The sequence below is a fragment of the Antennarius striatus genome, chromosome 19 (genome assembly GCF_040054535.1).
Source record: "Antennarius striatus isolate MH-2024 chromosome 19, ASM4005453v1, whole genome shotgun sequence".
NCBI lineage: Eukaryota > Metazoa > Chordata > Actinopteri > Lophiiformes > Antennariidae > Antennarius > Antennarius striatus.
In genome coordinates, this window is record NC_090794.1 from 11,135,330 (window position 1) to 11,153,701 (window position 18,372).

An 18,372-nucleotide genomic window follows, 5' to 3' on the forward strand; every position below is an offset into this window, starting at 1 on the left:
GGAACGAGGTCACATTAGGTAAAAATCGCTATGTTTCAGTGCGGAGAAACTGAAAGTCATAGAAAGTGATGTGAAAGTCATTGAAACCACATAAATAAGCGCGAAAACTATTCAATAAGATATTTACATATATATGTATAACACTTACAGCAAGGTGTTGCGCATGTTTATCGCTCACACACTTGGCTTAGTGTGCTGAAGAACGGTGAGGGTCGGAAGTGGGTGGGTTGCGTCAACATAGGGCTCTGGCTGCTTCACGGAGCTGATAAATAAAGGCTGACCTCGTGGCGGGGAGAGAGAGAGAGGCAACAGGATTAAACGTTGTCATAGCTGAGGGTGAATAAATCGCATACGATTTACGTTTAATTCTGTTAATAAAGTGTCCCGTCAGAGAGGAACTTCCTGCGAGCCTTCCTTTATGCATTGACTCAACAATTAGGGATCAGCTGTACTCGACATTGACCTTGTTGGACAGAGTTGGACGACTAAACCCAGGCGAGGGCTGCAGGTGAGTATCTTAAATGCTTCAAACGATAGCATGCATTATTTTATGAATACGCATGGTAAAATAGTTCCCTGTTGGGTTACGTGTTGCTCATTCAACGCAAACAAATCTGCAGCGACGTGACGTCAGAGGCTGCTCCTCAGAACTTTACTGACAACGCAGCAGTGATTTTTTTAAAAATATATTATTGTCTTTTTTTTTTAAATTTAAAACTAAATCTGCCTTCATTTGGCCTCAGGTAAAGTTTGTATAAAATAATTTTAATGATTTACAATTAAAAACGTAGCACGCGTACCAACACACCCAAGAGGAAGCTAATGTCAATAATCGGATTTGAACATCGTGGAGTTATTCTATTGACATTACATTACATGTAAAAGTACTTTTACAAACTGAAAATATATTCATTTTTAATATTGTTTCACCGTTTTTACAGGAAATTAGTGTGTTTTTTTCTCGTGGGACTGCAAACATTATGAAAACAATATACTGTGATTTATTTTTGCATTAACAGTCCTGTCCAGCTGATCTAAAGTTAATTTGGACTTATTTCCCTTGATTGAAGCTTTTTTTTTAATATGACATCCTCACAGTTTCACCAATGGGACATTAGTTTGCTCTTGTGTTCATGATTTGTTGACTTACTTGCTGAGTGTCTGGCCTGTATTTGCTGTACATATTGTACCTGAAGGATGAAGGTCTATGTCTATATTTAATGTACCTGTTGGGGGCAGAATATAGTGGGAAGGGTTACTTCCGAGCTGGAGCAAAATGTATAGTGGAAATAAACAACGAGGTCATTTTTTAACCACATAATTCATTCAGCACATGCTTCAAAACTAAAAAAAAAAATCTTGATTCAAGCAACAATTTACGTATGGTCAGATTGACTGACAGAAAGTTTTTGTTTCTTGACCAGTTGTGGGAATGAATCATGAATGAATGGGTCAGCATCATTACAGCAGGCTATAAAACCTTTCAGACAGCAAACAGCTGTGTTCTGATAAAAAACCCCAAAAACAAATAAAAACCCATCCCATAATAAACAATACAGTACTTTTCACACAGAAAATGCATACAATGGTAAATCATAAAATAAAATCATACCTATAAATACATTGTTTTTTCATTTTCTTTTCCAGAAGTGTGCACTGGTGTTTTTCTTTGTGGGATTGTTAAGCATCAAATCTCTTAACGATAATTTAGATATTATTTCATGTATATAGTGTTATTTCTGTGCAACAATTTTGAGTGTATGTAATAAATACATATGAATAAATGATTTAAGCTTCTTGACACTAACAAAACTCACCAATATGTCTTTGTTGCAGTTTTTTAATAAGTTTCCCATTTTCCACATTTCATTTACTTAAAGCCAAGTCCTTTTACAGCCATGGACCTAGAAAATTCATCTTTACTGTCAGTCCAAAGTAGCAGACCGCAATGTAATTAATTGGAAATGATCTAATCTGATTATAACAGTGTTGTACTTTCATTGTTTATTCATAGTCACAGATGAGTCACAGTGATTAACTTTTCATGCTATGAGCTCATTTTACTGGTTAAAATAAAAATAATAGTTTTTTAATGTCCTGCGAATTATAGGATTGGACATTTGCCATCTCGTATTCCTGCCTCACATCATAACATTCAGTACTATTCTAGTTAAGATTATTGATAATTTTCCTTTTTTCAATAGAACCTTTTTTTGTTTAGCGGAACTGCTAAAACAGATCAGCTATTAAAACGAAGGAGACATTAAAAAATAAACACAATTGAACAGATTCAGACTCATTCGTGGTTTTGCTCACGTATGCCTTGTTAGTAGTGGAGAAGTTGCTTTTGTCAAAACGGTAACGTCTCCTTTGGCTCAGGTTCAGTGGTCTAAACCAGAGCGGTATAGCAAACAGCCGTCAAGTATAGATGCACACTCAGTAATTCCTGGCTGTTCAGAGCAGTGACTCATCCGCCTGAGAAGGAACCACATCAGAGCAGAGGGAGAAACAGGGGCTTGTGTGTGTGTGTGTGTGTGTGTGTGTGTGTGTGTGTGTGTGTGTGTGTGTATAAACTACACAAAACTTTGTGTAAATATGTGCAGGTTTTGTTTGAAAAATCTAAATTTTAGCTTTTTATTTATTTTACAGGAGCACGTTAATCATAGTGTAGTTTAATTTTTATTCAGATTTTTAGATGCACATATTGTCGTCTCCTCTTACCTTGATAGCCTTGAGGCAGAGGTAGACAACAGCTTGGATAGAACCACTGAGGAAACACGACCCACACTGACAAATAGGAAGTTGCTCAATAGATTATATTTTGCAATTAACAGTTGCTTTTCCCATTTGTATCAAAACCTGCAAAAGGGATTACAATAACCTGATGTTTTCAACTGAATTTTGCAGAATGCCCACTGATTTAAAAAAGTTTCAAGTATGTTTTTGTTGTGTGTGTGTTCTTTCGTGTGTTCCATGATGCGTGCAGCTTTTGTTGGTAGATTTCTTTATCTCAGTACTTCCCTATATTAATTCACAGCATACTCTAAACCAGTATTACAGAAGTCTACAGTATATGCTGAAGCCTCACTGTTTACAGACCTTTATACTAATAGGTTGTATGGCACCTTTTAACCAGGGAATAATATCGTTTGTACAAAACCTATTGATATGATCTAGAAGGCAAACACACCCAAGTCCTGACTAAAAATGTCAGAAGAGCCAGGACAGTGTTGTCAGTGAAATCTGTAAATTATCTGTGAATTTACATCAAAATGTGGAAGTCTTTATCTATTATAACAGAATGGAAAGAAACTACTATCATACTTTGTACTATTACTGCCTATTTTTTGCTGGGAGACACAAGTTAGCAGTAATATTGGGAAGTTTCACAACCAATAACCGTTCAAAAACAAACTGCTGTGCAAAGAGTCCATTGATTAACACTGGTCAAGTTGACATTGGAGACGAGGAAAGTGACGAATGTCTCCCCTCTTGTCCCCATCATTCACTGGACTCATTACTGCAATAAAAGCAGAGTTGACTCATATATTATTACTGTCTTATTTTCATCACCTCATAAAGGACATTTGGGATAGGCCAAGTTTTAAAGACCTCTGGGGAAATAGATATATACTTTATTAATCCTAGAGGAAATTGGGTAATAGACCATTTATAGCATAAGAATGTTTACAGAAGAACTGATAAGAACAGTAAAAAGCATTTCTGAAAGCTAATAAAATCAAATTATGTCACAATGACATTGGCTTTAAATGGAGAAAAGTTTAAACCTTATACCACGAGAACCCTGAAAATTTGTCTACTGATTTTCTGATCTGTGAGATGTTTAAGAAAGAGCCAAACAAAAACACAGTTTGGATTTTGGTCTGTGACCTATATTTTCTTACATGTACTGAAAACACAACACTGAAGGCTGATAATCGACCTGCTGTCTCTGTTTGTGTAGCAGCGGTCACTTATTGTTCAGACTCTTTCAGCTTTTTCCAGTGGCACCATTACTAGCTGAGCTGTGTTGAAGTATATTGTCACATCCGCAAACACCACCTGTAACACACACACACACACACACACACACACACACACACACACACACACACACACACACACACACACACACACACACACACACACACACACACACACACACACACACACACACACACACACACACACACACCGGATTTCTACTAAGAGGAATGCAGAAACTCTTGGAGAAATGAGAAGAATGAAAGTAACTCTTATTTTTGTTGTGATTGGGTATGAAGGTGTACAGTAATCCCAAGTATTATCACATCTTAGTGAAAGGTTACCACTTGATACACAATATTCTTGAAAAGGAAACTAATATTTAGATAGTGGTGTTGAAGAAAATAATCTCAGCCCTGTCAGTAGCACAAGGAAAGGAGATAAAGTGTGATTCTACAGTAACACTTGTACTGGACAAAATGTAAGCTTTTATGTGTTCACTTGCAGAAACAGACAAAGGTCAGCAAAACGTCTTGACTCTGTCCTCCGGCAGTCTTCTGTGCACAAAAGAAATAAGTTTTAGATCAGTGTCAGCATTTCAAGAATCATTAAAACAGCCCTTCCTGAATTATTATTATTATTATTATTATTATTATTTGACTCTTACATCCATTTCTAGCTTTCTGAACTATTTATGTTTGCACAAGCAAATGTATGCATAAATGCTGGTGGTAAATTCTATTTGATCCAGAGCCATATAGGAAAGTAACTCATATCTGACTTGAAAAGTTGAGATTTTTGTGCTGTGTAAATGAATTATTAATGCTGTGCAGCATCAAGTCAACATTAACATCAAGTCACTTCAGCTTGGTGACTGGTTCAACTCGTACGCCAGCTTTCAAATACCCCATGAAGTATTGCGTATTATAGTTATTGGTATTGTTTCAATGTGCATAGTCAGCAATGTGTTTTAAGGTTAGGTCATTCAATTTCACCCTCCAGGATTCACACCCATAAATCCTTCCGTCTTGTTTCCAGTGACATTTCCAGATCCCGTACTGGATCATGTGCTCATTGCTTTTAGAGCACACATGCATGGTATTCCCCTCTTCTTTTCTTGTGTGTGCTTGTGGTATGCTTACACAGGGATTGCAGGTCGCCAGTATTTTTAGACAAAGTATTATAGTCATCTGAATATGTGACAGCTGTAAGTTTGTATGTTTCTGCTTGGCAGCAGAGTCAGCGTTGATAGAGTTCCTCTGTCTCTACTTTTTGCCTCCTTCTGTTTGCTTCTGTTTTATGACTGAGACGCTTTGTTCTCCCTCTGTCTCTAGTCGTCATGGCTGGCGATATGATGCTACTGATGCGAGGCTTGGGGAAGTTGAGCCAGGCAATCATAGAGACCCAGGGCAGCACCCTGCGCAGTGGAGCAGGTAAGTTCTTCAAACCTCTCAAGTTCCTACGTCTGCAAAATACATAAATTGAAAAGCAATTTTTTTGACCCCTGTGGTAAAAGGCTACATTGTGGATGGCATTGCTCATTAACTGAAAATATAAGTTAATGTTAGCAAAATTGCTAATACATAGAAACAGCTGAAAAATCAATAGCAATGCTGCTGTAAATAAAAAATAATGATTGAAACATTAGCTATTGAAAGCTAATGTTGACAGAAATGCTGACACTGTTTTTCCAGCTCAGTGACTTGATCATTAAAGAACTTAAATTGTAAAATTGAATCAGTTTTTCAACCATGGTGAGTTTGGATATCTGAAGTTTCATGGATTTTTAATGAGTTGAAATATTTATGATTTTTCTGTGTTTTACTGTTCACTGACATGCCAATAAAGCAAATAATGTCATTGTTATCTGTATCCCAGGACTCCAAGGAGTTGGTGCTGCGGTCCAAAGTGTCCAATCAGCTGCTGAGCAGGGCATCTCTGCTGCTGTCATGAAAGTGCAGGTGAGCCAGCTTAGAAGGTAGGCTACCTTCTAAGTCAAAATGACAGGAAGTATTTTTTTAAAATTATTTTATTGTGTATGTTCAGGAGATGACTGGCCAGCAACAGACCTCTTCATGGGAGTCAGAGTTTGACTTTCCTCAGGACGAGGCGGCCTCAGAGTTCATGGGGGAAGATGTGGATTTTAAAGTGGAACACACAGGAAGTAGTGAAGATGCAGGGGGTCATGACAGCTCAGTGGGCCCAGGAGTGAGCCAAAACAATGGGAAACAGTCGTTGTTTGAGGGATACAAAGATCCCAGCAAACAGTTTGGTGGACACACCAGATCATACCACCAACATGCCAGGTATATATCGAGTCTTACTCATTATCAACCTGGAAAGGTTTGAGAGGGCAGATGTCATCACTTTTTTTTTCTTTTTTTTTGATGTTGCAGGCATTTTATTAGAAATCAGCATCTCTACAAACACGGTGTGAACACACATTTGTGGAGACAGCTATACTGTCAGAGTCAGGTCAGACAGCTCAGGAGCTATCATCAGGACCAGTCCACGGTCGGCGGGCTGACAGCTGAAGACATTGAGAAGGCAAGACAAAGCAAGAGGGCCGAGATGAAACCACACAAGCAGATGGTAACGTCTCTTCCACACCACCTCTTTGATGCATTCAAACGTGTGGCTTTCTTTTCAAAACTTGATATTTTTGATAAAATTATCTATTTTCTGCTTTTTCAGCTGAGTGAGAGGGCCAGAGAGAGGAAAGTGCCAGTGACCCGACTTGGCAGATTGGCCAACTTTGGAGGTACAGTTACACAATTTTGTGTTGCTCCGTGTGATTCTCGACTGACTCAGTGGCTGACTGTATCTGTCGGTACGTGTCTGCGTGCAAGTCTGCAGATCCACTTTTTATGGATACACAAAGGTTTTGTCTGTGCAATTCTACAGTAAAATAAAGACTCATTCTATCAGGAGTTACACATGTGACTTCTTTACGGTTTGCGACAAAGCTTAAACACTTTTCCAGACTTTTGCTCAAAATGTGGCACAATATTGAGTTGCTAACATCCAGGACACTTCACAAGGTAATCCTCAGTCTAATAGTACCAACTCTTCTATAAGCTGGGGTCACCAGGTTCAGGGCACCTGTTGCTTGTATGTTACTGCATGACCTAATCAAAGTGTGAATAGCGTTAAATGTCAGAACAACACCTTTGAGTGTATGGCACAGGATGTACAGATATGGAAACCAATAAATGGAACAGCACTAAGAGGAAAAAAGAGAAACAACACACGGGAATGTAACTAACATGAGTCAAGTCCTATGTCCAATCTGCAGTTGGGTTGTACTTGAGCAAACACTCAAGAAAATAGGTCAAGCATGCTGTTGCTAGCCCTCATTAATGGACCTTTGTTCCTGTCCAAAAGAAACACTCCTTGATAGTCCGATACTTTAAAGTGTTTTCCAGCACATAAGTTGTGTTATGGAAATATGTGTTAATCTTTTTCCGTTGCTTCTCTTCTCTGCCTATTAGTTACACAATTCCAATTCCAGTTTTTCTAATGCTAAAATGTTCACGTAAGCAAGACGAAATCTCACAAGCATCAGGTGTCGCTGAACGTCACCTTTCAGAAGCCGTCAGTCAGCAGCTTCACTTCACACCGATGACTGATCCTTCAACAGGTGGCTCAGAGCTGGAAAGACAAACAAGACGTGCAAAATGCGAGTTGGAATGTAAATTGTGTACAAACGTGGATCCAGAACAGAGGCTGTCATAAATGCGACTGGGTTACCAACACAAATGCATGCAACTCTGGCAAAGAAACCTGGATTATGCAGGCTGCAATGAGACACAGGAGGTAGAGCCAGGGTGATTCAGCATGTTGACAGTGGTAATATTTAGAAGGTGTCGGGGGGGGGGGAATGTGTCCTCAGTCTGTCCTTCTCCCTTCTGCACATTTTGTTGACAACTTATTTCATCTTTATAGAAGGTTACAAGTAGAGATAATAAATAGAAGACAGGATGCTGAAAAGCCATGTCTAGTTTCTAAATATTGTTTGTATTTCCAGCATGTTTGCACAATTAAAAATAATTGCTAGTTAGCTTGCACCTCATTTACATCTGTATTCCTGAGTAGGTTGACAAAAACAAACCACAAAACAGCAAATACACTACATAAGTCAACATAATATGTAAAGGTCACTGAAAGTACACGACCACAGCAAGGTACTGTAAATGAATGAAGCCAGGAAACGGGCCTTGTGAAACTAGGAATCTGTTGGCTGCGTCTTATCAGCCAAAGTGATTATTTTTTTCTCAGCGGCTGAGTTGTAGCTGTGCATATCACTACGTTAAAAGGTTTAGCCGAGGATTGACAGGATTCAGGACTGTATTTGATGTTTTCTGGCTCTGAATACAAACCGGAGATTTTGTTATCAGTGCTCAGTCGCCGGTGTTTAAGCATGTCTGTCTCAAATGATTGGCAGACACTTGTGCTTGGTCTGGAAAAGTCTTTGTCACTCAGTGTGGCTGCAGGAAATGCTGATCTCTCTCAGGCTTGGAGTTACACACATTGAGATCATATAATCATATATACACTCATCAACATCAGGAGAATGGTTACCTTGACTTCTGCAGGGCATTTTAAATCCCCTCTGAAGCAGAAGACAAGGAAACGAAAAAGGGAACCATCACTGTGTTTACAGTTACACAAGGTTGCGCTATGAGTCAGTCTTCCCTCAATACAAATGTGTCTCCACTGACAGGTGACAACATGTTTTTAACCGATAAAGAAATACTCAGTCTTCTTGAACGTGAGGTGCTGAAGCACACTGTGCCCCAATTTGTCTATATCAGAGACGGCTGAGTAAACGATTATGTAATGTCGAGTTATATAAGGTGGAGACCAGGCTTGCACTCTCAAACTCTGCAGGCTTGCCTAATCTTTCCTCTCCTAAAATACCCATTAGCTTTATTGTTAATATGATTAAATGATTGGTTGAATCTCCATGTGTTGTTTTGAGTGCAGCTGCTGTAGATCTGTCATTGTTCACTGCTTAGACGGTCAGTGGACTATACTGTCAGTTTAATTATAGACACAAACATCAGTGAACAATGGTGAAATATTCTGACAGGTGTTTGGTGAAGGTTCCATTAATGTGTGTGACTGCATGTACAGAATGAAAAGAATGGCGTATAGCGGCACCGCACACCTCTCTGATTGTATATATCTGGTGAGCCTATTTGTGTTGTATTGTTTAGCTATTTTACAACTTTCATGTTCTGTGATAACATTTCTATATTAGATAGGTCTCTCATTGAAAAAAGTCTGTAATCTAAAGGCTCCTTTATGGATGAAAAAATGTTTTGGACACGTATATAACCATTGTTTTATGCAGTTCCTGAAAGATTTCAGAGAGGAATGATGGACCATCCATCCATCCATCCATTCTCTTCCGCTTATCCGGGGTCGGGTCGTGGGGGCAGCAGCTTAAGCAGGGAAGCCCAGACTTCCCTCTCCCTAGCCACTTCGTCTAGCTCCTCCGGGAGAATCCCAAGGCGTTCCCAGGCCAGCCGGGAGACATAGTCTCTCCAGCGTGTCCTGGGTCGTCCCCGGGGCCTCCTCCCGGTAGGACCTGCCTGCAACACCTCACCAGGGAGGCGTCCAGGAGGCATCCTGACCAGATGCCCGAGCCACCTCATCTGGCTCCTCTCTATTCGGAGGAGCAGTGGCTCGACTCTGAGTCCCTCCCGGATGACCGAACTCCTCACCCTATCTCTAAGGGAGAGCCCGGACACCCTGCGGAGGAAACCCATTTTTGCCGCTTGTATCTGGGATCTCATTCTTTCGGTCATGACCCACAGCTCGTGACCATAGGTGAGGGCAGGAACGTACTGTAGATCGACCGGTAAATCGAGAGCTTTGCCTTTCGGCTCAGGTTCTTCTTCACCACGACGGACCGATAGAGTCCGCATCACTGATGATGATGGAGCAGCATTACCTAAAATCAGGAGGGGCAGCATGGACACAATTCACCATGACATTCTACAATGTTGAGTAGTGTGACGTACAACACAGAAGAAAGCAGAAATCTTACATCAGTATCTCCAAAGTTTACTGGTCATTTTCTAAGCTTCTTCAACCAATGAAAATAATTTATTGATACAGCATAGTTAAAATTCCACAGGGTAGGCTGCACACAGTAGACCTGACCGTCTGCTGTCATGGTGAACACCCACGTAATTGATAGCGCTTAACCCTTTCCACCTCTTCCTTCAAGTTGGATGTGTTGTTCAGTGTAGATTTGTCCATCTGGTATTGTTCCCACCTCCTTTCTCCTCAGCATGTGTGTGTTCTGGCTGCTGTCAACCACTGACACAAACCACAGCTGCAGAGTTTGTTAAGCCAGTCCATGTGCATTAGTGTGTTTTTCTTCTGTCTGTGTTTCCATTAGGTCTGGCAGTAGGATTGGGTATCGGAGCTCTGGCTGAAGTTGCGAAGAAGAGCATTCGCCACAATGGTGCAACAAGTAATCCGCCTTTTGCTTATCTTTCTTAAAAACAGCCAATTTTACACATACAGGAGCTTAAATGAATAGTTCATAGTGAAAAAATCCACCGTGGTTGAAGCACTGCTCTGTTAGAAGTTGTGTTAGTTATGTTACTTAGAACTATTTCCATGAATAGTTTAAGCACCAGCTGACATTTACTATGGTTTTTTTTTCATCTGGTTAACTGAATATTTTAAATCTGAATCAGAAAGGGAGGACCGTTTTTGATTTTTCATTTGTAGTTCTGGTCATTTACCTTTGTAATAAACTGACAAAATCTAATTTAATGCCTTTAAGGACAGGTATGTGTTTATCTGGCTTATTTTAAGAGGGATTTTGCAACTGCTGTGCTGTTGAATAGCAACATATCAAACCTAACATCTTTTTCAGTACCCATCCTCACTGCATGTTATTACATGCTGTCTGCAGAGCATGCTTGGACCAGCTTTCTCCTCAGTCTGCCACCTACTGTAAACAGACAATCCTGCTCATCGCCCTGAGCCTAATCACCCTTAAACAGTTAATCTGAAACAGTGTACAAACGTAAATCTGTCACACTGGGACCTCTATAACCATTTGGTGTGTGTTAATCCTACCAGGTTAGTTCTGAATGCCCCTGTAAGTGTGTGTGTGTGTGGTAAATCTATGTTAAAGCCAGCTTCAGACGTACTAAAGCACTCTACCTGATGACCTACTGACACATATATACACAGACACCTGGCCTGCATTCTTAAACACATATTTTTATTATATATAAAGCTGTTTATTAAACAGTCATGACGGATTGATCACTGGCTAAGACGTTTTTTATCTGTGTTGTGCTTTTGCAGATGAAAATAAGAAAGGTGTTCTGGACTCGAGCCCCTTCATGTCAGAGGCCAACGCTGAACGCATCGTCAGAACCCTTTGTAAGGTCAGAGGAGCGGCTCTGAAACTTGGGCAGATGCTCAGCATTCAAGGTGAGCGCGAAAACAATAAAGGGCTTATGATAGAGATAGAACAACTGATAGTTTAGTCTCATTTTAAAAATAGAATATCACTAAATCATCCTTATTTAGGATTTATATTGCTTCCTAATCTCAAGGTCAAATTAAAGAGAAAAACAAAACCAGTAGAAATTGGTCACTTTCTGTGTACAGCAGTGACCAATTTCTACTTGAAGGCATGCTGGAAAACCCACCCTCATGGTCCCCCACACACTACAATGGGGAGGGGTCCCTTGAATTTTAACTGTAAGGATGTTTTTAGTGGATGTGTTTTCTTTCTCCCTGTGCAGTTTGAGTTTGAATAAGTTTGCCGCCTCTGAAAAGACGTTTTGTGATGGTTTTACTTTAATCTGTTGTCTTTTTCGGTTTAGCTCTGAATCATAGTATGTTCTGTTCTGTAGATATTGTCAGTGGGTTAGGCTTTGAGGAAACTAGTCCACGTTTCTAACCTCATGTCTACATCCTTACACAAGTGTTTAAAACCAACCGTGACCAGGAGTCCAATCCAGATCTCCCAGCATGCAGCTGTCATTTGTGACTTATGAACAGACTCAGGACCGATATAGCTGGATGCTTTTTCTGTACTCTGACAGTATGGTGACTGAAGCATTGACCTATGACTGCACACTGACACAGTGATACAGGCAGAGCGGGCTCTGAGAATTAGTGTACGTTGTTGTGTTATTTTGCATAGATATACAAGACTGGCCTGCAGTAAACAACCCAGGACGGAGACGGTACAGCCAGTTTTTAACTGCACTCAACACATAATTATTTTTATCTCCATCTCACCTTGGCAGGTGACCTTTGCCCTTTGGCATTCATAACATGTAACGGTAAACTGTAAACAGGCGGTGTTTATTAGAATGCTTTTCATCTCATTGGATTGACCTTGTGTACTTTTGTGTTTATTTGCAGAACAGGAACAGTTTTTTTATGTCTGATAATGTGACAATTTAATTTGTAAATCATGGGCAGATCGGTCCGAGTAGTTTTCTGTACACAGAAACAAACAGTGTCGCTGCTCTTCCCAAAAAGAATGAAGATCATATGAAAAGACATTCTGTATTATTATATAATCAGTTGACTTAGACCATTAATGCAGAACCAGAGTCAAGTAAATCCGGAGGATAAAAGCTCTGCCTTGGTCTTTGCCGGCTGCTGACATTTATTCTGTTATGGCAGGAATGCTGCTCTGACCGCCTGATTGTGTGTCCAGCCTTTGTTGCCTTTAGCTCCAATCCAAAATATTGTTATCCTTTAGGAGCTTGAAGCCATTTTAGAACCAATAATAAAGTAATATGTGGTGATTCCTTGTGTCTTCAGAAAAGTCACATGGAATGTCATCATGGCTGCCAAGCACTATCAGCTGTTTATTGTAATGACATTGTCTGTTTCAGATGATGCATTCATCAACCCTCAACTCGCGAAGATCTTTGAGCGCGTAAGACAGAGCGCTGACTTCATGCCCATCAAACAAATGACAGTAAGGCTCTTTCTTCAAATTAACTGGCAGTGGAATCAGTTTCTGTTCAGTCTGATAGTTTTACATTTCAACTTCACTGTAAGTTGACGAGATTCTTAAATCTGATTTGTTTGTTTCTGTCTGCAGAAAGCATTGAACAGTGACTTGGGACCTAACTGGAGAGACGAGCTGGAATCCTTTGAGGAGCGTCCGTTTGCAGCGGCGTCCATCGGCCAAGTCCACTTGGCGAAGATGAAGGACGGCAGAGATGTGGCCATGAAAATACAGGTAAGGGTTTATGCGTTATTTAAATATAAGTAAAGTTTGTGTTTCTTTGCTCTGTTTTCTGATCAGAGCAAATTGAAAGAAACATTTCTTTTTCTTGCTTTCTATTTGTCATCAGTACCCCGGTGTGGCTCAGAGTATCAACAGTGACGTGAACAACTTGATGACGGTGCTGAGCATTAGCAACGCTCTGCCTGAAGGTAAACCTTCAAGAAAGTCAGACATATCTGCCAACACCAGCTCATCTTATAGTTCATCCACTGCACATCTGCAGCAAACATCTCTGTCCTCACCTCCAACAATGTGGGATATTAGTAAGAGCCCACGTCAGCGACAGTCATGGCTGGAGGCGTTATCTGTCCATCTGTCCTGGATATGCCTGGGGAGACTTTTTACTTTATCTGCTGCTTAAATCCCCTAAAAATTAAGGATGAAGTGAAAAGAATTTGGTGGTCAAAAGTCACTTTGGTCTCACAAAACAGGAATTCCTACACCAGCTGTAAGAAACTTTCACGTACTCACCAGAATGTCTGCATGTTTCTCCCTCAAAATATAGATGTCAATGTTTTTCTTAATAAAGCTCATGCAATTCATAGTATTGAATGACCTTTAGTCTTTACTGCATTTATCAGATGAATCTGGCCAAACATGAATAGATACAGAAATGTTTCTGGTGTACAGACACTTTAGATTTCAGGCTTTCATTCCCATTTTACTGGTTAGATTTTTGTTACTAAATCTTTCTGCATACAATTGTATTGCCATGTGATGATTGTTTTACAGCTTTTCATTTTTGTGTGTGTCTTTAGGCCTTTTTCCAGAGCACCTAATAGATGTAATGAGAAAGGAGTTGACACTAGAGTGTGACTATGTCAGAGAAGCACAGTGTGCACGGAAATTCAGGTGAGTCCTGTGTGTTGACATGTATTTATCCAGAAAGTCTTCACCCAATGAAGCTTGACATTGAACTTTTGCATTTCATTGTTATAATTTATACAATTTATATGTATCTTGGGTGGCTTCAGATTGACCTAAGCAGTAGATTTAACTTGGTTAAGGTTAGGTTGAATGTGGTAACTTCATAGACATCATCATGTTTTTGATTAGTTAGATGAGTTGAGTAAAACTGCTGTGTACCTTTTAAAACTGTCAGTTGCTGTCTCCGTCTGAAAGTTCTTACCAACATGATATTTAGAACAAAAAGTAGCACATGAGGTTTTTTTTGGTCTAAAATCCATAGTGCACACATTACAGACGACTACTTTGTTAACACTATGATCATAGGGTTTCTCCATCTTTGTTCATCAGACTAAATGTTTCAATAGTGTTTTGCTGCCCTCTGCTGGTATAATTCCTAACACTGCTACCAGTAAACTAGATATAAATGAACCCTTCTGGATGAACTAGCTGGTTACTGATCCTGTTATTAAGTGGATCTGTGTCTTCTCGTCTGTCTGATCCAGAGAGCTTCTGAAGGACCATCCATTCTTCTATGTCCCGGAGGTGGTCGACGAGCTGAGCAGCAAACATGTCCTGACCACAGAGCTTGTTGCTGGTTTTCCCCTGGACCAGGCTGAGGGCCTCACACAGGACCTGAAAAACGAGGTTACAAAGCTTTAAATGAGGGCATCGATCAAACTATTGATTGCTAGTTAGATAGTTGACTAATGGATGCATGCATCTGGTGCAGTAGTTGATGTGTTTAGAGATGAAGAACAAATTCAATAAATGCTTACAGATTTGATGATTATGCTGATATGCTGTTACTGAAAACATGACTGAGTGATTCTGTGAACACAAATGTGTATAATTTCAGATTTTCTAATAGTCCTGTTTTTTTCAATACAGTGTGCCCTCATTCGTTGCGGTTAATGTGTTCCAGGAACCACATGCGAATAACAAATTCCATAATACAGCGATGAACTATCTTCTTATTTACAGTAATTTAAATGTGTATGACCCTCCCCATACAGATATTAAATCACTTTCTATCTGTATTACCTTTTCCCACACTCTTATCGACTGTTTAAAGCACTTTTGTGTCTCACGTAAGTCTGAGACTCACGGAACTGAGCGCACTTCCAGATACCATCAGCCAATAGAAGGCGCGTACGGCATCACAAGCTTCCTAAAAATCTGCGATAAGATGAAGTCATGTGTGTTGATACATGAGGGATTACTGTACATTTCAGGTAAAACTGAAATAGTCAAGTAAAACCAGCATGAAAGCCTTTTTTGTAACCAGATATAGAAAACTACTTTTAGTTTTGCCCATGGCCAATCATAGTTCTTGTTACCAGATTTGAGACATTGTGATTGGCCCACCACTGCAGCTGCAGCCAATGTAGTCTGTCATGTGACATTGTAGAGTATTTAAGGAAGTTGGTGTGTTGGTACTTTGAGGGGATTGTGACTGTATTTTTATATCAGTCAATAACTTTGGATCTTTGTCTATTATATCTCAGATCTGTTACAACATCTTGATCCTGTGCCTCAGGGAGCTGTTTGAGTTCAGGTTCATGCAGACCGACCCCAACTGGTCCAACTTCTTCTACGATCCACAGACACACAGGGTGAGTCTATCTGCAGGCTAAATACTATTGCTGGAATTACTTCTTTTGTGGCACAACATGAATTGAGATGTGGTGGTTGGATCATATCAGATAAAACCTTTTATGTTTAGGTGTCGCTGCTGGACTTTGGGGCCACTAGAGAGTTTGATAAGAGTTTCACCGATCTCTACATTGAGGTGAGATTCTTCATATCCATTCATCTGTAATAATGATAAATGTTAGATTTAATTACAATTGCCTCATCACCATTATGAAATAGCCCAATTACAGCCAAAGTAAGATGTCCTCTTGCATATTAAAACATGTCTGAGGTCTTTAAAGGGCCTTTAAGTGGTTTTATCAAACTTGTGTCGTGGTTTTATTAAACATGTATTGTAGGTCATCCGTTCAGCAGCTGAGGGCAACAGAGAGGGAGTTTTGAAGAAATCCATTGACATGAAGTTCCTGACTGGGTATGAGTCGAAGGTAAATGTCTCTTGATCTGTCTGTGTGGTGACAGTCACAGAACGTCAGGGGTTTTAAATAAAGCAATATTGGCATCCATGACGAGATGTGGAATATAAATATGGAAGTAGTTTGATGATTAGTGAAGGTGCAGAGTTCACATAAAAGTTGTCGGTGTCTCAAATTCAGATTTTTGATAATGCCGTGAGAATAAAAGTAAAGAAATATGCGGCACCTGTTCCCCTCCAGGCCATGGAAAACGCCCATGTGGATGCAGTGATGATACTTGGTGAAGCCTTCGCCTCCATCGACTCCTTTGAATTTGGCTCCCAGTCCACTACTGAGAGAATCCACAACCTCATCCCCGTGATGCTAAAACACCGGCTCACCCCACCGCCAGAGGAGACATACTCGCTCCATCGTAAGATGGGCGGCTCCTTCCTCATCTGCTCCCGATTGAATGCAAAGCTGCAGTGTAAGGATATGTTCCAAACAGCATATCAGAAATACTGGGAAGGCCGCACGCCACCGTCGAGTTATTCAGCGTAAACCAATCCCAGAGCGTCAGGAGATTTGATGGACAGATCCTGGGGCCAACTGCAAAGTGGGCATTGACAGTGAGGTTGGGGGTGGTGCATGAAGAACCAAGACTGAAGAGCAGAGGCTTTGTTACTCACCTTTAACTGGTCATCGAGCACCAGCTTGTCATTCCCATTTTGGACAGCGCACTTCCATGAGTTTTTGAAAGGTATTTTTACATATTTAAAGCCACTGATTCATAGTTAGGGAAGCAATGAAATCAGTGAGCTCTAATGCCAGACCCTATCATCGCGCTGAGGAGATGGGCAAAGAGGAGGTCTAAAAATCCCACGCCTGAAGTCTTGGAAGACAACTGAATCTTTTTTTTTTAAAACCACATATCACAAAATATTTAGGTTACTACAATGTATGACCAGGACCAACACATCTGGGTCAAAAATATTCCTCTCTTGCATAAAATCAGATTGTCTGCGTATAAATAATAATAAGGCTTAGGAAAAGAAGAAGAAATAATAATTAGGCTTGGTCTAAATGTAGAGAAATAAATGTAGCTGTCTTTATTGGGTAATATTTGTAAAAAGAGTTATTTGGTTTTCAAACAATCAAGGTCAGTGGAAATTGTTGTTGGGACAAAATGGGACAAACTGGAATTTTTCAGTATTTACACATTAGATGATCTGTTTATCAGTGGAACCATCCTGGGTGAAATTGCAGTTTATAGTTTCTGGTGTTTTGGGGCAAGAGATCTGAGCAGAACCTTTATTAACCTCTTGGATTTATGTTTTAGTCATTTTATGTTTGGAGAATTAATTTTGTGGAGCCTCTGCTGTACAATTTTATTCTTCATGTCCCATCTGTTGATTTATATTCAAATAGTCTCAACATGGGTCTGATTTAGCAGAATTCCAGTGGATTAATATCAAAAATATTATCTTTATTGCTTAGAATTTCATTTCCATACCTTTTTTGTTTTTCTAAATCAAAGCATGATTTTTCTTTCAACTGTTATAAGGGCATTTTGAGAGCAAATAGAATTACAAATATGAACTTTTAGAGTATGAGGGCTGAATTACGTGATCAGCAATGGGCCCAAACTTTGCCGTGAATGTTAATGAACCACCAACATGGAGGAAGCTCATCCTGATACTGCACAAGCTCCAGCTCGCGGGCTGCCATCGCCTCTCAGTCGGTAATCTCACCACGCCTTCTGAGGTGTGAAATCCTCCATCAACTGGCTGCTGTATGGCTGTGAAAGTTACCTGCAGAGTGAACACATTTGCAGTGGTGTCTGGAGTGAAGCTACAAAAAAAAAAGAAAGGTGCCTGTAGTTTCCAGCGGAAGGTTGTAGCTAGAAATGCTGACTTTCTATTTCATATTAAAACTCAGTGAAAGCATGGCCTAAATTTTCTAGTGTAATTGATTATTTTATCAATGTTGTGAATGAAGATAAGGAAAGATTAAACGTGTGATCTATAATTGTGAAGTGGCTCCATGTGGTTTTTTTTTTTTAGTAGTCAAAATTCCTCACAATGGTTTTTAAAGTTAAGAGGTAATAGAGGCCGTCTACAAGGTAGGATACCTGCATAT

The 18,372-nt window shown here is 39.9% G+C and overlaps 1 protein-coding gene across 2 annotated transcripts; it reads left to right on the plus strand.

The window, feature by feature from the left end:
• Positions 1–280: 280 nt before the first annotated feature.
• Positions 281–18,268, plus strand: coq8aa (coenzyme Q8A, genome duplicate a). Of its 2 annotated transcripts, none has more exons than XM_068341850.1 (17): positions 281–508; positions 5,319–5,417; positions 5,863–5,945; positions 6,031–6,290; positions 6,381–6,576; positions 6,679–6,745; positions 10,397–10,471; positions 11,323–11,451; positions 12,879–12,964; positions 13,091–13,231; positions 13,347–13,428; positions 14,038–14,131; positions 14,692–14,833; positions 15,694–15,801; positions 15,912–15,977; positions 16,180–16,266; positions 16,495–18,268. In XM_068341850.1, exons 2-17 carry the CDS (start codon positions 5,324–5,326, stop codon positions 16,792–16,794), a joined length of 2,010 nt encoding a protein of 669 aa, XP_068197951.1. In that variant the 5' UTR covers positions 281–508; positions 5,319–5,323; the 3' UTR covers positions 16,795–18,268. The 2 variants fall into 2 exon arrangements, with proteins under 2 accessions (XP_068197951.1, XP_068197952.1); XM_068341851.1 differs by having other exon boundaries at positions 282–508; positions 10,397–10,462.
• The last annotated feature ends 104 nt before the right edge of the window (positions 18,269–18,372 follow it).